The 23677-nt window shown below is 46.3% G+C and overlaps 1 protein-coding gene across 1 annotated transcript in view; it reads right to left on the minus strand.

Moving 5' to 3' along the window:
* Positions 1-23677, minus strand: part of DOCK2 (dedicator of cytokinesis 2) — a 2133690-nt gene that overhangs the window by 158263 nt on the left and 1951750 nt on the right. The window contains exon 38 of the mRNA XM_069199340.1: positions 13011-13130. Within this exon, the coding sequence (XP_069055441.1) occupies positions 13011-13130 (120 nt within the window). The remainder of the gene's footprint in view (positions 1-13010; positions 13131-23677) is intronic.

The raw sequence follows: 23677 nt of genomic DNA on the forward strand, positions 1-23677 counted from the left end.
GATCCCATTTTGAGGGGAAAACCACAAGCTTTCTTCTGCAGCACTTGTTCCCATTTATTTTAAAAAACAAAATGTTAGCTGTATTTTGGCCAATGTCTTGGTCTCCTCTAGGGGAACCCACAAACTCTGGGTACCTCTAGAATCCTTAGGATTTTGCAAAAAAAGGACACAAATTTGGCATAGGTAGGTTATGTGGACAAAAAGTTATGAGGGCCTTAACTGCTCCAATCAGCTAAAAAAAAAGGCTTGGCACAGGAGGGGGAAGAGGCCTGGCAGTGAAGGGGTTAAAATAACTTACTTAATAATAATTCAACATTTGCAGAAACAAATGTGGTTTGGAATTCAACTATACTGCAGCAATACAACATCAGCCATAGTACTGGCCACAGAAATTAAAGGAATGGTCTCAATATTCTTGTCCCGACTACTTATTATTTTATGTGGCTGTGGTTTAATTTTTGTATTTGGAGTTGGTATTTATAATGTGCCTTAGACCTATACTGTAAGGCATCAAAGCACTGGAGATAAGCAATCTCGGGGAGACAAAACCACCAGAACCAGAATCAATAAACAAAACAAAAAAAGGTCCTTAGCAGAGAGTATTTAGCAAAGAGCAACACTTTTACTTGCTTACAAAAAGGCAGGTGTATCCTCAGACACCTAATATAAACAGGATGGGAGATCCATAACCTTGCCGTCGCAACCATTCACCCCATCTTGCTTTCCTACATTGAGGCATCATCACCTTAAATTGTCCCACTGATCTCAAAGTCCTGGTGGGTGTGTACCAGTTCAAGGTTATCTAAAGATATTGCGGCCCCTACGCATAGAGACCTTGATGCGTCAAACAAAGTGCTTTACAGGCAGCCATTGTAGTGATCTAAAGCCATTCCTGACTAAACAATGTCTGGGAAGTCCCAGAACCAGGGAGCGGCCATATTTTGGATGATTTGGAGCCTGTTAAATGAAAGTTGTTTCACATTAAGATACAAGGCATTGCAGTAGTTTAAACTCGAGGTGATAGGGGCAACGACCACTGCCGCCCTGAGCTCTTTAGGAAGAAAAAACAATATTTTCTTCAAAGTTCCAATCATCCAGAAGTATGAACTCACAATTCTGTTGACTTGAGTATCAAAAGACAGGGAGTCATCAAACACCCCGCCCAGGTTTTTGGCCTCCCTAAAGAGGACAGGTAGCATACCACAGTAGTCTGGCCACCAGTGATTGTTCCAGATAGAGCTATCCACACTGAACAGCATAATCGCCATTTTCTCCCCATTAATTTTTAAGTTGTTCTCCCTCATCCATCTGCTGAACTCACCCATACACATCCGAAATCTGTATGCTACCTCTTCCCAGTCATCCGAGCTGGAAACAATGATCTTGGTATCATCCACATAGGATGAAACCTGAAAACCAAAATCTCCACAGCTGTCTCTAATGGTCCTGTCAACTAAAAATGTCTCCGGCAGCTTAAGGGCCTCGTCTCTCAGCCCAGCCTGACACAGCCCTTGCACCAGCAAAGATGGAGAAATGGTTACAGAGGCTGCCAACAGGTCTAACAGGACCAATATTGCTGCCCCACCCTGATCAACCTGCCTACGAATCAGATCTGTGGTAGTAATGAGAGCTGATTCCGTGCTATAGTGTTTCAGAACCCATTTTGTGATAGGCCCAGGATATCAAAATCATAGATTCAGAGAGTTTCTTATTGATGTGCTTCTCTAGAATCTTAGCAGGGATCAGCAGCAAATAAATTAGGTGAAGATTTTTCAGATTGCTGGGGTTCCCATCTGGTTTCTTCTACAGAGGGATGACCACTGCCTTCTTCTAGTCCTGTGGGTACACCCCAGTCTTTGAAATGTTCGCAAGATCTTCTCTAAGACCTTCACCATAAGGTCAGGGAACAGATGCAGGACCTAGGAGGACAGGGGTCATCTGGGGAGCCCAAAATTGTTTCATCCAACTGGGTCTTGATTTTATGGGCCAGCAGCAGGGAGAATCTGTCTAAGCACCTGGGGCTATGATGGTCTTAAGCACCCACTTCCTCACCCACTGGGGATTAAAAAGGAGCTGCCTCAGAACCGTCGGCAGAAGCCAAGAACTCAACAAGAATCATCAGAATTTTCTCTTTTGAAAACTCTGCCACTTTATCACAGAAGGCTTGAGAATACTCAAGCCTTCATGTGTGCAGGGGGAGCTCTAGGGGTATGTGCCGTATTTAAGTTCTCTGGGGCATTAATAGCCAACTTTATCCTATTGGTCAAAGAGCTAATGAATTAAAAAATCAATAGTCAAATGTTGTCCAGTGCTGTGCAAGAAGCAAAAGTGTGTACAACATAAGCCTCTGCTTGCCTACAGTGTGGACATCTAGAATATGTTTGGCTATCCAATATACTCAACTTGATGGGAGTATAATAAATATTGAATATCATTTTGCTGTTTTGAATCTTCATGTTTTCAGTGAGCAGTGATAAACTTCCCACTCTAATTGTTTCTTCAATTTCTACTTGCCTTTTTCTCAAACTCAATAATTTTTCCCATTTCCCATTCTGACTGCCTAAGACATTCTTCTCTAGATTAACAAACAGCTGATAGTATCTTTTAAGTGTATCTCCCGGGTGATAGGTAATTCTGTTAAATTGTATATTCGTTACCATGGTCAAACACTCAGGAGCTACATTCTGTAAAAAATCCTTACTCTGTAAATATTTGAAAAAAGGAAAAATGTGTTAAATGATAGGTTTCCTTCAGTTGTTTAAAATATATAAATGTCTCATTAAAGTGGAAATCGCCTAACATTTGAATACCCCTTGTGGACTAAGTGGTTCAGTGATTATCTATAAAAATCTTTGGAAATAAATTTGAAGATCATAATGGCATATATTTATTGTATTTGGTAATTTTAAACATTCTTGACAAGATTTGCATATTTTGCATGCACTAGTCAAGATCTTAAATCAAACCCTCCTTTTGAAATAGTTATTTCACAAGGTCATAACAGAAAAGCCCCCGCCTCATTGCCCAATTATGGCTCATTGACAGAGAGCATATTGTTTCTTAACTCCTTATGGCTTGTATCAGTATCCTGGCATGTAATAAAGCTGCCACAAAATAATAAAATTCAAAGTTAGGGAACTCCATCCCCCTTTTAAGATCAGTAGTCATAGAAATCACAGAGCCCTCCTTGACCATTTAATCCCCCAGACAAAGCTCCTGCAAATTGAATTTAATTTCCCAAACCTCATGGGTGCTAAAAATAGGTATATAAAAGATGGCAAAATGACTATTTTTATAATGTTATACACAGAGAGGCACTAGGAGCGCTTTAAGATCCAGCATACATGCACCACAGGATACTGTGTAATAGAAAAGGTATGCAGTTCCTAAGAAGGGAGAAAGGGAGGAGGAAGGTAAAGAGAATATATGCCCGGCGAACTGAGGCAAAAGATCGAGGCATCTGTTTGCTCAGAAGCAAGAGCCCTCACACACCCATATCCCGTTCTTCTTTCTTGTGAACTGCATATCTATTGTATTACATATTTTTCTAATTGTACACCTGCCAATAACCGTAAGGAGGAGAATATTTAAACTACAATTTATTTTCAGCTTTTTTAAGGAGAGGGTTGTAGCTTCCTCAGTCTATTTTATCCATGCCGGTGGCAATCTTACTCTCAAATATATGACTTCACTTGTCAGCAGTAGATCTTGCACATTACAATAGTAATTAGGTCATGTTGGGTTTTACTTTTGTTTAGTAGATAGCCTGACATGGTACTGAATGTCTGTGCTTCTTCCTCTATCTCCCTTAATGTCACATTGAGGAATCGTCTCATTATAGAAATATTGTCAACAATTGCAAGTAGCTTTGTCCTGTGTTCTTTTACTATGAGTTGTTTAATATCAGCATTCCTTATTCTTTTTTACAAAAATGGTTCAAAATAGATCATAAACAGCAGCGGAAGACAAGGGTTACCTTGTCTATTCCCTCTTGTAACATTCATTTTCTCAGTCTCCCTATTCATTTTTTGCAACTTACGTATTGGATTTTATAGAGAGGCAGGAGAGCCCTCAAAAAGGAATCCTGATCTCCATGCATCTCATAGTATCCCATATATACTGCCAGGCCACTCTACCAAAAGCCTTTTTTGAATCGAGCAGGATCATCGGCAAAGGAATTCTATAGCTATGTGTTTGAGAAACCAGTATAATGGCTGTTATCACATATATATATCCATTGTTCTTGCTGTCACAAAGCTATGCTGCTTAAAGATAGCTCTGTTTAAATACATAGCACATTTTTTTTGTACATTTTTATATCACTATTTATTAATTAAATGGGATGTATTCCTCCGGGCTGGTTTGTCTTTGTCTTTTTAAACAAAATTTTACATTGATAGGCATTAAAGAGCAATGGGGGGTCAGGTCCAGTTTGTACTAGCTTAAAAATGGAAAGGTGTGAGCCTGATAAGTTCCTGATTTTTTTTTTTATAAAAGTCTAATGGAATACCACAAGGGTCAACTGCCTTGCCAGCAGGAAGTACAAAAGTAGCTGCTTTCTATTTCCTCAATATTTATGGATTCATCTGGAGGCTGCATGTCTTCAGCATTCAGTGCATGAACTTCAATGAAGCTCAGAAATGCCTGAACTGCATCACGGTCCATGGTATTGTCTTGTTAATAAAGAGACTGATGGAATTTGTGAAACACCCAAACTATGCCAAGAACCTCTGAAACCATGTTCCTGTGTTATCCTTATTGTTTCTATATATTCTCTGACTCCCTGGTATCTTAGCTTGAAAGTGAGGACTTTGGCATTTGGCCCCAGACTGCACTTTCTTCAGGACCATTACTGGATATGACTGTAGTGTTTTTCATTTCTAAATCAGCAACTTTGGCATTATTGAAAATGGGGTATCTGGTTGGGTAAGATATGCACCTAATCCAGACAGAACCCACAACCCTAGTCAGGGCAAGACAGTTACACACCCAAGATAACCTATGGTCACTCACTGGTAGCTTGGTGCAGAGCAAGCAGGCTTATCATCAGAGGCAATGTGTAAAGCGCTTGCACAACACAGTCACACAGCAACACAGTGAATACACCAAAAAAAGAGACTCCACACAGGATTATAAAAATATATTGTATATTATACTTAAAACCAGACCAAATAGACATGAATCGTAAATACTGTGCACACTATGCAGTTACTCAGATAGTACTCATTATCCTGATCAATGCAAGGCAAAAACAACATATATTATTAAACATTTAGTTTATGTAATGCACCAAAAAGCACATCAATAACAGTAAGTAAATAGGCACAGGAATACGAGCACTCCAACTAGCAGGGTTATGAGAATCACCATGGGCCCAATTGAAACAAACAAGTTACTTACCTTGAGTTATGCATTATCTGGTAGAGACTCTATTTAGCTGCAGATTCCTTACATTACAATTTCCAAGAGTCAGCTTAGAATCCGTTCAGAACCGTGGGGCGTCGTTGGCATCATTGAAGCCGTCTGTGACATCGCAGTCGCCTATAAAGTCACCACCCAGGGGCATGTACGTCAGTTCTTTTTGCCACGAACTTCCACACCAGAAGCGCAGAGTCAAAGATAGAACCAGCAGTTCGTCTGTGCAAAAACTAGGGCCCTGAAAGGGATAAACCCTAACTCTAATAGACGTATCCGCAGAGCAGGGAGGAATGGGTGGGTGTAAGGAATCTGCAGCTAGATAGAGTCTTCACCAGATAATACATTACCGAAGGTAAGTGACTTGTTCATGCAATAGAGACTTCTAGCTGCTGATTCCTTACTTTAGAATAGATATCCAAGCTATAATCTCCTGGCGGTGGGCTGCGGATAAATCTTCTCACACTAGAAAACCCTGTAGGGCTGAAAGGGCAAAGTGTCCGTCTCTCCAGACCTGATTGTCCTGGCAGTAGTGTTTTACAAACATGTGAAAAGACACCCACGTTGCTGCCTGACAGATATCCAGGACTGAAACACCTCATGCTAGTGCAGTGGTAACAGCCTTACTCCTAATGGAATGAGCCCTCAAGCCCTTAGGAGGCTGCTTCATGGCCAGTGCATAGCAGATCCTAATGCAGAGAACGACCCAACGTGAAATGGGTTGTTTCTGCACTGCCCAACCCTTCTTTGCTTCCACGTACCCCACAAAGAGTTGGTTATCCACCTGGACGTGGGTCCCTTGCTTCCCTTGCCACTGGATTCAAGCTAGCCTGGCTAATGAAGGGTGATACCCTGAAACGGGTTCTAGGATGTTTATTTCCAGTCCAGGGAGAACCTGGCCAGGCAGTTTGGGCTGGACTGTTCCCATTTGGAACAGGGTGAAGACTGATTTGCATATCGCTATGTCCAAACTGGGGTGGCCTGGTGAGCAAAAGAACAATGGATTAAACCCAGATCTGTGACTGGGTGTGAGTGTTTGAAAATTTTCAACACTCCGTCCACCATCCTTTTGTATTGCTAAAGTTGCCCTAAGTGGGAAGCGTATGACCAGACGTGGGTCCTTTGCTCACTGTGCCACTGGATTCAAGCTAGCCTGGCTAATGAAGGGTGATACCCTGAAACGGGTCCCAGGATGCTTGTTTCCGGTCCAGGGAGGACCTAGCCAGGCAGTTCTGGCTCGGGCTGCTGGCATGTTACAAATGCTGAATACAGGGGCAGGCCATCAGCATGATCCTCGTGGGCTTGGTCTGCCCTTGATTGCCAGGCAATGGGTCATTGGTGGGGCTGTGCGGAGAAGTACTGCGGTGCCTTCCTCGTATGCAGCAGTATAACTGTGGGGAGTGGGTGTCTTGGTACGGCACTTAGCTCAGAGTTTGCACATCTCAGTTTCCCTGTCTGGGGGTACTGCACTGTAAAAAAACACCACTGCCCTCCTAGGAAGTGCAAAGTGCTCTACACACACTTTTTGTCACATAGAGCAAAGCGCTCAACATTCGCCGTCCTTAGGAACTTGTGATGGGCAGACTCAGTGTCCTGTGGCCAGGAGATTATAAGGCAAAGTCTTTACTGGTCCTGAGACTCTGATTGAACAGGGGACAAGCCAACAAGCCTATGGAGGACACTGGGGCACAAAGAGGGTAGCAGACAGGCCACTACAAGAGATCGATTGCAGGGTGCCAGTGTCTTCAGCAGCACAACAGGCAGCAAGCCAGAACAACAAAGCAAGTAGTCCAAATGGCGGGTCCTCCTAGAAAGACAGTAGTCATCTGGCATTGTGCAGTTTGTAGCGCCAACAGCATCACATTACAAATCCACTAAGTGTCTGAAAACATGGAATCAGAACCACAGCACTTATACTCAAAAATGTATTTGATGAAGGGAGGAATTCAAAGGAACCTTTAGAAGTGCACAACAATTCCTTTCAGCCCAGCCCTGGCTCTAGAGGTTCGGTAGGGGGTACATGAGCCTTTTGTGTGAGGGCAGGCCACACCCTATTGACATGTAAGTGTGAACCACCTCTCCCAGCCCAGAAAGACTATCAGAAGCAGATGAATGCAGATTGATACCCTATCACACCCAGCCCTTCCTGTGTCATGGCTGACTAGAGGGTAAGCACAAAATATAGCTGTCACCCAGGTCTAACGTGTACTGGAGACAGGCTGCAAAGCACACATAGTTATAAAAAAGAAAAAGGTCCACTTTCTAAAAGTGGCATTTCTAAAATAGTAATGTGAAACCCAATTTCACTAATAAGAAGGATTTCTCACTGCCATTCTAAACATACTAAACATGACAGAGCTACTTCTTTCCGACCGAGGATTACCACTTAATTTCCACACAGTAGTGAAAAATTAAATAGGCTGTTTCTCACTACCAGGACACACAAAACACAAAAGTACATGTCCTACCTTCTACCTACACAGCACCCTTTCCGTAGAGCTGACTAGGGCCTACCTTAGGTGTGACATATGTATTAAAAGGGGACTTTAATGCTTAGGAAGTAGTTGTAAATGCCAAGTCAAAGTGGCAGTAAACTGCACACACAGGCACTGCAGTGACAAGCCTGAGACAGGTTTGAAAGGTGTGGGTGGCACACTCAGCACTGTAGGACACTAGCAGCATTTAATTTATAGACCCCTTGTAATTTGGTATACTTTACAAGTGACTTACAAGTAAATCAAATATGCCAAACAGGTGTAAGCCAATCATTATTTGTTCAGAGGAGAGACCACTGATTAGCAGTGGTAAAGTGCACAGAGTCCTACAGCTGATAGGAAAAAAAGTTGGAAAAATAGGAGGGAGGTAATAAAATATGGGGTTATCCTGCAAAAAGGGCCAGGTCCAACAAGCATTATATATTCACATCTGTTCTTGTTTCTGCTTCTCATGGTGCAATTAATATCCCATGGTGGGGCCTCTTTCCCTAGCTTTAAAGATGTTGCATGCAATATTAGCATCAGCTGATCCTTAATAATACAAAGAAATTGGTATCCAGTTAGTCATATTCACAATGTGAGAAAGTCCTGAAATAATGCCCTGCAATGCTAATCCTACCCTAAGATCTGATGCTATTACTACTACTGGGAGTGGTCAGATAAAATTGGGAAATAGCTGTATCATCACACCATTTAGATAACATGGAGAGGTCAAACTCAAGGGTACTTCCTGTGCAGATGCAAGAAAAGGCAAAACTAGCATAATCTTTTTTAAGTTTCTCTCAAGCATCCAGCAATCAATGTTTGCTTATAAGTTGAGTTATCACACAAGAAACCCTATTTTCTATTTTTTTTTAATTCTGGTTAACCTACGTTAAAATTCCCACATCCAATTAGCTAAGAGGCCATTGAGTAATCTGTACATTTAAAGTATTAAAGACCTCTGGTTCATATAAATTTGAACAAGAAATAGACCAAAGAATAAACACTTGAGCTCCATAACAAAATCCAACCACAGCTCACCTTCCCGGCAGATTTGACAGAGGCTTGTGAAGGGTACATGAATTTGTAATAGTGAAAATTGCTATACATCTAAATGTTGTTGATTGTGTTATAATAGCTAGCCTACGCAAAGGTTTCTTGCCTCTCAACTTGTCTCTGGACTAGAGCTTGCAAATCTTTACATCTTTTGCCTGGTCTTTTACTGCTTCTCCTCTTGCCTCCTCCGTCCTGGACTTTGCCAGCTGCCATGGCCAGGCTTGAAGATTGAGTACCTGAGGTAAGCTGCTTCATAGTCCTGCTTCTGCACTTCAGTGTGATTGTGACAGGAAGCCAAACCCTTCCGCATTTGCAGGGGCACCAATTCCTACTCCTTGCAAGTTAGGAGCCATCCATAGCTGAAGGATCACCACAGCCAGACATCCACTCAAGAGGGACATCATGTCCTGCTCTTCAACATTAAGGGAGGCCAAGACAAGAAAATGTCAAAACACCATAGCTGGGACCACTAACAGGAAGTACAAGGTATGCACTAGCGGGCCACCATCTTCCTGCTTAAAAACCACAATGTCGACTGATTGCCAAGTCAGTTGCTTTCACCCTAAACATTAGCCTCACCTCCAAGGAACACACTGCCAAACAAACAAAGATGACATGATAACAGCTATCTCCTCTAAACAAAGTGGAATTGCTTCTCCCAGAAAGCGACTTCAGATATGTTCAAGCCCTTATTTTCTCACATCAGCATGGTGCTGAGACCCTGGTTCCTGACCTGTGAGACTTCACACTTGCGGACATTAGGCACATCTTGTATAATGCAGCACATCTCATCCTGGAACTGAAGAAATATTATCACATCACACCCATCCTGACGGAACTTCATTGGCTCCTCTTGCAGGTGTGCACCATCTTCAAAACCAGCTGCAACAAAGCTATCAGGATCAGCGCACTTGCTTATCTTGTAAACAAGCTTACCATCTTTGGTGGTTCTCTGCACACCTGCAGTCAAGACACCATCATACTGCAGACCAGGAAGTGTAAAAAATAATGAAAAAATAACGCAGCAGGCTTTACAATTTATGCAGGATCTGGAACAACAGCCCCATATCCATCTGGGCTGCTCCAATTCTTCCCCACTTGAGGAACAAGTTAAAGACAGATATTTTTAAACAAAACTACATCACAGTGCATTTGCAGTCCACAACCCAGCTATCTCACTTTTCACTAATTGACTTTATGCTTGTCTTTGACCCTGTGGAGCTCTACGCTGTCTTTTGGTTAGGTTCACATTACAGAAATACCACCTAGTGATATACAAAACAAATTGGGGTTCAGTGAGACTCTTAAGCCTCTGGACCCTGGTTTCACTGCATTTGTTGCACCATTGACCACTACAACCCAGACAAGGAGGCTACTGAAAGGATAGGTGACAGGTACAATCAGCGAGTCTCATTCATTTTTGCCACCATTACACCTTTAGATGCCTCCTATTTTCTTTTAAAGGGCAAAGTGAGAGAAAAAGGATGAGAATTACATAATTTAAGCATGGCATTTGGCAAGCCACTCTGGCTTTTTGTTATTGTCACTACTGGAGACGACTGAGCCAGGGGTCAAAAAAGGCAGTATCAGGGGTTAGACAGGCACTGCTATGGGTGGCAGCTGCTACTCCTGGCTATCCCCATAGAACATCCATGCATTTCTGCACACAATCTTTCATATGAAATATCAATACTAGTCATTTGTTTAATATCCAGTGCTTCTGCTCTATGTTATTTTGTTTTATAAGGACTACCCAAGAATGTACATAAATTGTGGCCCGTTGCAGCAGCATCTTCAATGCACCTAAAAATGGGTCTTCGAGACTGTTTTACAGTGTCACAGACAAGGCACAGTTTGTCAGAGAGGCGGGAGCCACTCTGAAGATCTACAGCCTGCCAGATTTAGATATCACTGCCAGGTGGGCGGAGATCTCTCTACCTTGGCAGGGTCTGCTGTCAAGGGGGTTTCTGTCAAGGACAAAACATTTGGGGGATGTCAGCTGTTGCTTTTGACTGGTTCAACAAACTTCACAAAAGTGCCTGTTTTTCAAAAACAAAGTCCTAAAGTGGGAGGTTGGTATTTAAAACAAACCATTAATGACCGGAACACCCAGGAAGTTTTAGCTGTGGGTGTGAGGATCATTATTTATTTGTTTCTTTCTGTCTCTCGTCAGCAGGTTTTACCTGGCAATAAGGGTCTGTGAAGAAAGTACACAACACCAGCCACTCTAAATAGGGCAGGCAGTGCAATGACTTTCCTCTGATGGACCCCACTCTGTAGGCAAAGGTTTCCGTCGACTGAGCCATTGGAGCACCGCAGACAGATAGGAAATGGTCTGCCCAACTCTACATGAGGTGGGCGGACCTTTAGTTTGGCTGACAGGATACTGTAATGTATTCAATTCCAATTTCAGCAGAATAAGAGACGCTGCAACAAAAGGAAACACTAGGCCTTGATCTGGGTTTCGCAGACAAGACACTCAGTCACAAATAATATTTCATATGTTATCCTCCTTATTAAAAGTCCTATATGATATTATGCACTTGCACTAAGGGGGAATGGGATAGCTGTTACATGTGTGATGGAAGAACCCAACAGACAAACTCTAAATCAGACCATCCATTTCCAACTTTATACACTGTAGCAGAAGCTTTCATGTATTTGAAATAGTGTTTTGGTTTGGCATGGTTACCTACAACCTTGTGCTGAAAGAAAATGCTTTCATCTGTATTTTCTCTACTGCATATTTGCCAAACTATTACTATGCAGAAACAGTGAGTTCAATACGACTAAAAACCGTGCATAATTTATTCTTTGTTGTCTTAAACACCCTGTGATGTTGCAGAGGCTGTGCTGTTACCTAGGTTCCAGCCATTCACTCTTTCATCATGAATGAAGAGGGGTACTAACGTTTTTTTCTATTGCATTGCTTTAGTTAGCTTTTGTAGCTATTGGAGACAGCACCTCCGTTCATCTGGATGTTATTCACAGTGTTACTTAGCAAATGTTTTGATCATGGAGAAGTCCCTAGCATCAATTTGCTATCTTGTTTAGAAAATGTTTTCAAATCCACTGCTATGAATTTTATAGTAGGATAGGATGTGCTATTTTAAGGTCAACCCGTACCCATCATTTTACTCCTTCTCTAATACTCTTAGGGCCAGATGTACCAAAGGATTTTACCCATTCTGTGTCTATGGGAAAAAGCTTTCGTACATATGGCCCTTAATGCGGTCGTTCTTTCGTTCTTTAATTAGCTAGTACTGTTTTTTGCGAAAAACTTTTAAAAAAGCAGACTCAGAATAAAATGTATTAAATATCAAATTGAGTAAGTATGACCAAGATTCAACAGAACAGGCACCACAGGATCGGAAGGAGTTCTTTCCTGGAGTGCTTTGCCAGTAGAATATTGACCGAGGAAAACAGTAATTCACATGATGTGATACCAGAATATGTCATAAAGACCAGAATCAGAATTATAATGTGTATCAAGTAAAACAAGTGACATTTCCCGTTAGAGAAGATGATTGCTGCAAAGTACATTTGGCCGGACAGGGAAAGCCACTGACTGAGCCTAAAGTAGTATACATTCATTCTCTGGTGTGAGTTAAGATGGCCAATGCAAGGTCCTTATCTAATTCAGGCAGCTATATACTGGAAGATGGAATGAATTACAGGAAGGTGGAACTATGTTTTAGATAGAGCACAGGTACTGAAGAGACGGAAATTTCCTCAGTACCAGTGTCAGACGACAGAAATGTCTAGCAAAGTTTTAAAAAGTATTAGAAAACAACCCTGGCAAAGAGTAAGAGGATCCTTCTTCAGCAGCAGAAAAGACGAAAGTGAAGGCCGAAGTTGAGATGGTACCTGTATTGCCACATTGTATTTATTTTGTTTAAAGGCTGTTGCTATGTCCAGTCTTTATCTTGTTGTTATCAAGTGTGATATATTGCGTTATCATGCACATTCTTAATACAAAAATTATGTTTGACACGTAATTTTAATTCTGACGTACAAATCATATCTTCTTATGACGCAGACGTTTTAATTATTGTAATGTACCTTTCCCTTGTCAAAATAGCCAATAATTGTTTCATACAAATTTTCTTTCAGCTGTCGATGAGTTTGTGAAGACTGGAACTCGGTCTGTATGATTTGAGGGGCGCATTGCTCATCTGACCACTGAAAAAACAAATTTAAAACAAGGTCACTTGTGCAAATGACTACCAAGATGAAGTGTAAACGCTTTTGCAATACTGCCTTTTCTTAGCAGTAGCACCCCATTACATTAATATTTTACATTGGCTTTCATCTCCAGCCTTTCATATGCATACTCCAAAGCCCATTAATCCAACCATAACGGGCTGCCTGGAAGAAATAGAACGTGGAAAGAGGAGAGAAAGACCTCTGGCAAAGAGTAAGAGGATATTTCTTCAGCAGCAGAAAAGACGAAAGTCCAGAGATAGAAAGAGGAGTAAAAATAACTATGTAACGTTCCAACAGCCTGCCTTTTAATAAATTACTGCTCGAAAATAACACTCCACTTTCCTGTTCTCCCATGAATACGTTGTCATATATTAAAATAACAACCATTTTAACACACGATATCATAAATGCATATTAATTAACTGTAAGTAAAGGACTAAAAGCATTGCTTTAATTCATCTCTGTCATATTCCTGCCATTCGGAAGTTTCATCCTAGTTATTGACATGAGTCCACGGCACAATAAACAGCAGTGTGTGTCAATGAACAGCTTGTCTGCAATGCTTAATGTGTGCCAATGTTTGTCAGTGCTAAGTACTAGGGCTTATTTTAGTGGGGGCAGTGTGACTTAAACGCACCATCACGTCAGCTCCGTTGTACAGTTTGTCATATCTGTGCAGGCCTTAGGGTTGTGCGAACCATGAGGCTGCACAGAAGCCGCAGCTTAGGGGGCCCGAAAATGTTTCAGAAACATTCACAGAAATTTACCAACAATGTCAGAGGGCCTGCACCTCTGCACCAGTGCTCTCATTGGCCCGCGCTCTCAGCTGACAAAGAGCTGGGCGCAGTCAGCTAGTGAGGCAACAAAAGAACAATGGGTCAAGGAGGCAGAAGGGAGTGTGTGCGCCTCAGAAGCCCTGTAAACTGACACATCCCACTGAAAGCGGAAGGCTTTTCATGGTTTCTGTAAACACTGGCTATGCCACTTGTTATAAATGGGGTCTTTGGTTGACAGTAAGGTTACTCCCTGTTCAAGCAAGGACCCTCACTCTTGTCAGGGTAAAAGAGAATCACACTCAGCTAACCCCTGCTTACCCCTTGGTAGCTTGGCAGAGCAGTAGGCTTAACTTCAGAGTGCTAGGTGTAAAGTATTTGTACCAACACAAACAGTAACTTAATGAAAACACTATAAAATGACACAACACCAGTTTAGAAAAACAGGAAATATTTATCTAAAGAAAACAAGACCAAAACAACAAATATCTGACATACACAAGTCAAGTTATGAATTTCTAAAGATTAAACTCAAAAATAGCGCTTAGAAACACAAAATGCTTCGATGAGGTGTTAACACGGAGTCATAACAGAGTCGTTCTCAAAAATCCGACACCAGCGGCGTCGGACACGGAGTCGCGCAGACCCCCAGGTACAGTACCTTGGTGAAGAAATGAAAACGAGCCGATGCGTGAAGTCGGGGATCGTGACATCTGTGCGAAATGTTGAATCTGCACACTTCGAGCGGCATCAGTCATGACGTGGTGCGGCAACTTCCATGGAGTCACTGACTTCGGCGGGGCTGCAGCGATGTCGGGCCTGCAAAGGTCGTGGCGTTCCAGCGAAGATCACAGAGTCAGTTGCAGGCGGCGTCACTGGATTCAGCTGCGGCGGCGGTCTGAAGTCGTCTGAAGTCGATTTCCTTGAATTTTCACCAACTTTCCTTTCAAGGGCCCAGGGAATGGGTAGGACACCACTTGGCAGAGCAGGAGTCTCTCCAGAGGCTCCAGGTGCTGGCAGAGAGAAGTCTCTGCTGTCCCTGAGACTTCAAACAAGAGGAGGCAAGCTCTAAATCAAGCCCTTGTAGATTTCTTCACAAGATGGAAGGTACACAAAGTCCAGTCTTTGCCCTATTACTCTGGCAGAAGCAGCAACTGCAGGATAGCTCCACAAAGCACAGTCACAAGCAGGGCAGCTCTTCTTCCTCAGCTCTTCAGCTCTTTTCCAGGCAGAGGTTCCTCTTGTTTCCAGAAGTGTTCTAAAGACTGTGGTTTTGTGTGCCCTTCTAATACCCAATTTATCCTTTAAAGTAGGCCTACTTCAAATTAATGTCTCTTTTGAATGTGAAATTCTGCCTTGCCAAGGCCAGGCCCCAGACACTCACCAGGGGGTCATAGACTGAATTGTGTGAGGACAGGCACAGCCCTTTCAGGTATAACTGACCACCCATCCCCTCCCTCCAAGCACAGATGGCTCATCAGGAAATGCAAACTACACTCCCTTTGTGTCACTGACTAGTGTGAGGTGCAACCAGCCCAACTGTCAAACTGATCCAGACAGGGAATCCACAAACAGGCAAAGTCACAGAAATGGGATGAGCAAGAAAATGCTCACTTTCTAAAAGTGGCATTTTCAAACACACAATCTTAAAAGATGCATTTTTAAATTGTGAGCTGAGAGACCCCAAACTCCACATGTCCATCCGCTCCCAAAGGGAATCTACACTTTAATCAGATTTAAAGGTAGCCCCCATGTTAACCTATGAGAGGGACAGGCCTTGCAACAGTGAAAAACGAATTTAGCAATATTTCACTGTCAGGACATATAAAATACATTACTATATGTCCTACCTTAACCATACACTGCACCCTGCCCTAGAGGCTACAGAAGGCCTACCTTAGGGGTGTCTGACATGTAAGAAAATGGAAGGTTTAGGCCTGGCAAGTGGGTACACTTGCCAAGTCGAATTTACCATTAAAACTGCAGTTAACACTGCAGTGGCAGGTCTGAGATATGATTACAGAGCTACATATGTGGGTGGCACAACCAGTGCTGCAGCCCCACTAGTAGCATTTGATTTACAGGTCCTGACACCTCTACTGCACCTTACTAGGGACTTACTAGTAAATCAAATATGCCAATCATGGACAAACCAATCAACCATACAATTTACACAGAGAGCAAATGCACTTTAGCACTGGTTAGCTGTGATAAAGTGCTCAGAGTTCAGAAGCCAACAGCAACAGGTCAGAAAAAATAGGAGGCAGGAGGCCAAAAGATTGGGGATGACCCTGCATAAGCAAAAAAGTCCAACACCACTAAGATTGCAGAACAGTAGCAGGTAACGTGAGGGCACAGTGCCTCCGTGGACTACTGTTGAATATGCACTGCGTGTAACATCATTGTCGTAATCTGCTCCACCACAGAAAGGGTGGCAGCCTCCCCTACATAGGCCTGTTCAAATGTGTACAGTAGGGAAAAAAGCAGCCCTGTGCCCTGTACATTGTGTATGACACCTTGCCATGGGGCAGAGCGAATTATGAATTATTTTCTTAATTCATTCAACTCCAGTAAGTACATTTATTTTCCCCATTATCTGCAACGTGAGAAGTTCAAGCAACTTGTTTTAATGTGCATCAGGGATGACACAGAATTTGTTGTTTGTTGTTGTCTTGCAGTCTGTGGTGTCGCTCATTTTAAATGGTCAGCTTGTTTCTGCCTTAATTTAGGAGCCCAAGCTGTCAAATGTGGTGTAGGATCTATCCGTCCTCTGCTGAAGAGCACCGTAGTTCAGGTCCTGACACCTTTCCAATGTGTTTTCATTGTACTATAGACACCTCAGTAGAACTTTGTGGTATCTAGATACAGCGTTCTGTATCAATAGAGCTGTGGTAACAATGTGATGATGCAAGTCATGTTCTATGACCGTGCGTCGTCACTGAAATGTACAATAAATCAGTTGAGAGTTGACCTGGACTGGAGAAGAGGTATAGGATCTGCTGGCTTGGATGGGGCTTGTTAATAACTGACTTAACAATAAAAAGGAACATTTGATCCCAACTACCTCTGCCTTCGTGTCAATGAACTTCAAAATTTTTGCTCTGTTACCTCCCTCACTCAATATAGCCCCACAGAAATAAAAATACATTTATGAAATACACAAACATACTCTAAAAAGTGAACTTCAATAACCTTTGGTTCATTCTAATTCTCTGACAACTAACAACAGCTAATAATACCATTGACACATAGGGGGTTATTCCAACTTTGGAGGAGGTGTTAATCCGTCCCAAAAGTGACGGTAAAGTGACGGATATACCACCAGCCGTATTACGAGTTCCATAGGATATAATGGACTCGTAATACCGCTGGTGGTAAATCCGTCACTTTTCCGTCACTTTTGGGACGGATTAACACCTCCTCCAAAGTTGGAATAACCCCCATAGTCTTGTAGATGACCAGCCTCATGCTGAGGTTTTCCTTCAAAATTAACTCTGAGAGACTCCCATCACTTGGCTCAATAAAATTATATTTTGCAATTCTGTTGAGGTTCCAAATTCTGTGGTCGTTTGTTCATACTGGATTCTAAAATAATTTTATGACCTTAAAAGGTCAACTGAATTTTGAAATCTTTTTTCTCTTTTCTCAGAGACTTTAGGGGTGATTCTAGCCCTGGCGGTCGGTGATAAAGCGGCGGCCAACCCGCCAACAGGCCGGCGGTCCAAAAAATGGAATTCTGACCCTGGCGGGAACCGCCAACACATCCTGCCACTTTAACACTCCGACTGCCACAGCGGGACAAACAAACAGGTTGGCGGTCACCGCCAACAGGCAGGCGGCAGACAATGTACCGCCCACCCTATCACAACTCACCAATCCGCCACCTTTTCCGGGGCGGGAGCCCCGCCGATAAAAACACGGCGGAAACAGACTACGAACGGAAAAACGCTCACCTCTATGCACTCCACGAGGACGGAGGACAACATGGAACCCAAATTAAACATCCTACCTGCTCTCGTCTACCTGCTCATCTACCACGAGTACGAACGCCGCCGCAGACGACAACGGTGAGTACTGCACCTACGGCACAGGGGAGGGGGGAGGAGGAAAGGTTACGGCACACACATATGCGACCCCCACCCCCCCCAAATATGTACACACCAATGCAGAGCAACAAGTCACAGTGACACCACCCAAACCCCCCAGAAAAATGCAAAGACATCATCAAATAGAGAAACAAAATTTATGTAAAAAATAGCCTCTGTTAAGTTATGGTCAAATAGCAATAAAAATAATACAAAAGAAAATAAATATTTTGTGCAATCGATAAACCGAGGCAATTAGTCCTGCACATTTAACGAAATTCCAAGTGTCCGTGGGCCAAAGTGTATCAACACAAGGGCAAAGCCCACACAGGAGACCTGAGTTCGTTGGAGGGAACACTGCTGGGGCATCTGATGATAAAACTACAGGCACCTCAGGGGGAAGGGAAGGGGGGGCACCACAGCCACATGAGTCCACGACGCCAGATCCACGAAGGGGCCACCATGCCCACTGTACAATCCTGGGGAGTGCAAAGCCACAGTCTCTCAATGTCTCTACAGTGGTTGGTTTTCCCCACTGTACAATCCTGGGGAGTGCAAAGCCACAGTCTCTCAATGTCTCTACAGTGGGTGGTTTGCCCACTGTACAATCCTGGGGAGTGCAAAGCCACAGTCTCTCAATGTCTCTACAGTGGTTGGTTTGCCCACTGTACAATCCTGGGGAGTGCAAAGCCACAGTCTCTCAATGTCTCTACAGTGGGTGGTTTGCCCACTGTACAATCCTGGGGAGTGCAAAGCCACAGTCTCTCAATGTCTCTACAGTGGGTGGGTTGCCCACTGTACAATCCTGGGGAGTGCAAAGCCACAGTCTCTCAATGTCACTGGTCATGGAGGAGGCATGGTGGGCACAGTGAACCGTGAACAGTAGCTTGACACAGAACCGGCACTGTCATTGTGCCAGCGGTGCTTGACAGGAAGGGCCCAGCGGAGCGGTGCTTGACAGGAAGGGTCCAGCGGAGCGGTGCTTGAGAGGGCGGGGCCCAGCGGAGCGGTGCTTGAGACGGCGGGGCCCAGCGGAGCGGTGCTTGACAGGAAGGGCCCAGCGGAGCGGTGCTTGACAGGAAGGGTCCAGCGGAGCAGTGCTTGAGAGGGCGGGGCCCAGCGGAGCGGTGCTTGAGACGGCGGGCCCAGCGGAGCAGTGCTTGACAGGAAGGGCCCAGCGGAGCGGTGCTTGACAGGAAGGGTCCAGCGGAGCGGTGCTTGAGACGGCGGGGCCCAGCGGAGCGGTGCTTGAGACGGCGGGGCCCAGCGGAGCGGTGCTTGAGACGGCGGGGCCCAGTGGAGCGGTGCTTGACAGGAAGGGTCCAGCAGAGCGGTGCTTGAGACGGCGGGGCCCAGCGGAGCGGTGCTTGAGACGGTGGGGCCCAGCGGAGCGGTGCTTGAGACGGCGGGGCCCAGCGGAGCGGTGCTTGACAGGAAGGGTCCAGCGCAGCGGTGCTTGAGATGGCGGGGCCCAGCGGAGCAGTGCTTGAGATGGCGGGGCCCTGTTCAGCGGTGCTCTTCTGCACGGCGAGGCCCTGTTCATCAGTGCCTATCTTCACGGCGGGGCCCTGTTCAGCGGTGCTCTTCTGCACAGCGGGGCCCTGTTCAGCGGTGCTCTTCTGCACGGCGGGGCCCTGTTCAGCGGTGCCTATCTTCACGGCGGGGCCCTGTTCAGCGGTGCTTGAGACGGCGGGGCCCTGTTCAGCGGTGCTCTTCTGCACGGCGGGGCCCTGTTCAGCGGTGCCTATCTTCACGGCGGGGCCCTGTTCAGCGGTGCCTATCTTCACAGCGGGGCCCTGTTCAGCGGTGCTCTTCTGCACGGCGGGCCCTGTTCAGCGGTGCTCTTCTGCACGGCGGGGCCCTGTTCAGCGGTGCTCTTCTGCACGGCGGGCCCTGTTCAGCGGTGCTCTTCTGCACGGCGGGGCCCTGTTCAGCGGTGCTTGTCCAGTAATTCAAGGGAGCCAGACCTGGCCTGGACTCCCTGCTCAGTCGCCCTCCGACCGTGCAGTTGCTGGACCCTTCGGGGACGGAGTCCTTGGCCCTTGGGTGTCCTCCCTTACACCCGGGATTGGGCTTGTGGGGCCCTCCTGCTCCGCGCTCCTGCTGGCTGACTTCGCCGCCCTGCTGCCCTTTCGCTCCTTAGATGAGGCTCTCTGGGCCTTGCCTCCCCTGGATGTTGTGGCAGGTGAAGTGGCCGAACTTTGGTCCTTGGGGGCAGCCGTGTCAGGCTTCTCACGGCGGCCCTTGAGTTTCCGGGTCCTCTTGCCAGGGGGGGGGCTGGCTGTCCCCTTGCTGCTGACAGATATGTCACTGCTGCCAAAGGGCGGACTCCAGAACCCATGCACTACAGTGACACTTGTAGCTGGGCTGGTGGTGGCTGAGGTGCTCTTGGGACTCTTAGCAGTTGGAGGGGGTGGGTCAGGGGAGGGAAAGAGGTTAAGATTGGAGAGGTAAACTTTTTTAGGACAAAGGTAAAGGGTGGGAGTAGTGGTGATGGGAGTGGAGGAAGAGGATGTGGTTGTAGGAGAGTCAGGTGTGCTGTGTTTGGGTGCAGGTGATTGTGACGTAGGCTGTCGTGAGGTGGATGGCTGTTGGGTGGGTTGTTCCCTGCGTTTGTGTGTCTTGGAAGAGGGGGTGACAGACACAGTGGGAGAGGACACAGGGGACGTGTAAATGGCAGTGGGGGTGGTGACTGCACGTGTGCGGACTGTACTGGAGGGTGTGGTGGTGATGGAAGCACTGGCTGATGGTGGTGTGCATGCAGGTGTGAGTGTAGACGTCACAGGGAGGGAGGAGGGAGACGAGGAGGAGGGGGACACAGAGGTGGTAGTGACTGTTGGCATGTCTGCATCTGCGTGTTGCTTGGGTGACTGTTTGTGGGATCTGTGGTGCTTGTGTCTGGATGAGCTGCCCTTGGGTGTTGAGGTGTGTGCAGGCTTGTCTGATGGTGTGGATGGGATAGGCTGAGGAACAGGAGACAGAGACAGGGTGGAGGCAGTTAGAAGAGGGAGGCTGGAAACAGGGACAATGGCTGCCGTCAGTGCTGAGGCCAGAGAATTGAACGATCGTTGATGGGCAGCCTGACCCGAATGAATGCCCTCCAGGTAGGCATTGCTCCGATGCACCTCCCTTTCTACCCCCTGGATGGCATTCAAAAGGGTAGTCTGCCCAACAATGATGGTCTGAAGGAGGTCAATGACCTCCTCACTGAGGGCAGCAGGGGTAACAGGGGCAGGGGCTGAGGTGCCTGGGGCGAAGGAGACGCCCGCCTTCTTGGGCGAGCGGGCACGGAGCGTAGGCTGAGGGGCTGCTGGGAGGGCGGGGCTGGTGCGCTGGGTGGCGGCTGTACCTGTAGAGGCGGGGGGCCCGGATGTTGCCGCCACCGCTAGGGAGCTCCCATCCGAGGACGTGTCGGTGTCGCTGGTGTCACCAACGGTCCCCGTTGTGGTGCTCCCCTCGCCCTCCGTATCACAGGTGCCCTCGGTGTCTGTACCACGGCCCACCGGGGCCTTGTGACTTGCAGCTCCCTCGTGCTCCGATGCCAATTCTCCTCCGCCTGATGATGCTAATGCACACATGCACAAGAAGATTAAGAAAAAGGGTGGGGGGAGAAAAAAAAAAAACAGGTTGAGTGCATGCAATGTCAGCACCGTTGGCGGAGAGGACAGACACAGGAGCCTCATGGACTATGCTGCGCAATCAGGGTATACTACTCAGTACTTGTGACCAGGCCTACAGGTCTATGCACAACAAATACACACATGGATGATGCAGGACCATGGATAGCTGTACTTGGCACCCTACAGAGGTGGGGGGCGGGGGCACTGGGCCATGCCTAAAGGAGAGGACTACACTACAGAAAGCGCCCTGGCCTAATGTCACCCACAACCCTCCTCCCCCACCCAGACGCCTCCACTGCGCATATAGATAGCAGAATGTGCAGATACTCACCCCCTTGTGTCTGCTGTGATGTCCTCAAGTGCCCATCCAAATCGGGGTAGGCCACCGCCAGGATCCGGGACATCAGGGGGGTCAGGGTACGACTGGCACCCCTCCTAGGTTGGGAGGCCATCCCCAGCAGTGACTCGGCAGTCTTCCTGGTCCCGCGGCGGATGTCCTCCCACCTCTTGCGGCAGTGGGTGCCCCGTCTGATGTGGACCCCCAGGGCCCGGACTTCCTTGGCGATGGCACGCCAAATGTCGACTTTCTGATGGGCGCTGACCTATTTGACATGTACATGGTGGGAATGTAAATATCATCATTTATCTGCATGTTAGATGTGATTGCCCCCACCCTCCCCAACCTTGCCATGTGGCACATGCTCTCATCTGTCGTACGTTGCACTCCTCATTCGCTCCCCACCCCACCATCTTACATCCACCCCACTCAACACAGGCATAGCCCATTCAATGTGCACCCAGTGTACTTACCTGTTGGTCTGGAGGACCGTAGAGTAACGCATACTGGGGGAGGACCCCATCCACAAGTTTCTCCAACTCTTCAGACGTGAAGGCAGGGGCCCTTTCCCCAGTCGCAGCAGCCATTGTCTCTTTCAGACCGAGGTCACAGCAGCACTTGCAGTATAGGTCCTCTCCTGTGGATGATCAGGTCTCGAGTGATTAAGCAGATAGAAAATGGCGGTCACGCCCGCGGCGGTGCGTACCGCGGCGGTGCGTACCACGACCGCCGGCGCACATCCTCATTGGCTCCTGAAACCCATAGGCTTCAATGTTAACCAATGCGTCTTCGTACAGCGGTCTTCCACCGCCTATCGCCACGGTGTGCCACGCCAGCGCATTGTCCTCACATCCCATTGTCCCACTTCACAGGTCAGGCAGCCGCCATTTCAAGGGCCCACATGGCTTAATTTAAACTGCGTCACACAGGCCTAGGGCTTGCATTGCCACACATACACGCCTTTCAGTACATAGATAACCGTGTGCTATGCAAGCTGTGGTAAACGTACCTGTGATTTGCTTGACTCCATACTCCATGTTGTCCTTCCTAGGCACCGTCCGCTGGGACTTGCGAGGAGAAGGATGAATCCTCGCGTGTACCGACCGCTGGTGGACCTGTCAACAATGGAAGAACGCCATATACTACGTTACCGACTTGACCGTGCCACTATACATGAACTGTGTGCCCAGCTGGAGCCAGCCCTGATGTCCCCCATACGCCAACCCACAGGAATTCCCCCTCTAGTGCAGGTTCTGTCAGTCCTCCATTTTTTGGCAAGTGGCTCATTCCAGACAACAGTGGCCATGTCATCTGGAATGTCTCAGCCTATGTTTTCAAAGATTTTGTCCAGAGTGTTGTCTGCCCTGACGAAACACATGCGGAGCTACATTGTTTTCCCTGAGGAGGCTGATTTGGCCACTGTGAAGGGTGATTTCTATGCCCTTGGACATATCCCCAACATCATTGGTGCCATTGATGGGACCCATGTGGCTTTAGTACCCCCAAAAGACGATGAGCAGGTGTACAGAAACAGGAAAAATTACCATTCTATGAATGTCCAGGTGGTCTGTTTGGCTGACCAGTACATCTCCCATGTAAATGGCAAGTTCCCTGGGTCAGTGCATGACGCGTATGTTATGCGTAATAGCGGCATCCCTTATGTGATGGAACAGCTACAGAGACAACGTGTGTGGCTAATAGGTGACTC

Source organism: Pleurodeles waltl, chromosome 7 (assembly GCF_031143425.1).
Source record: "Pleurodeles waltl isolate 20211129_DDA chromosome 7, aPleWal1.hap1.20221129, whole genome shotgun sequence".
NCBI lineage: Eukaryota > Metazoa > Chordata > Amphibia > Caudata > Salamandridae > Pleurodeles > Pleurodeles waltl.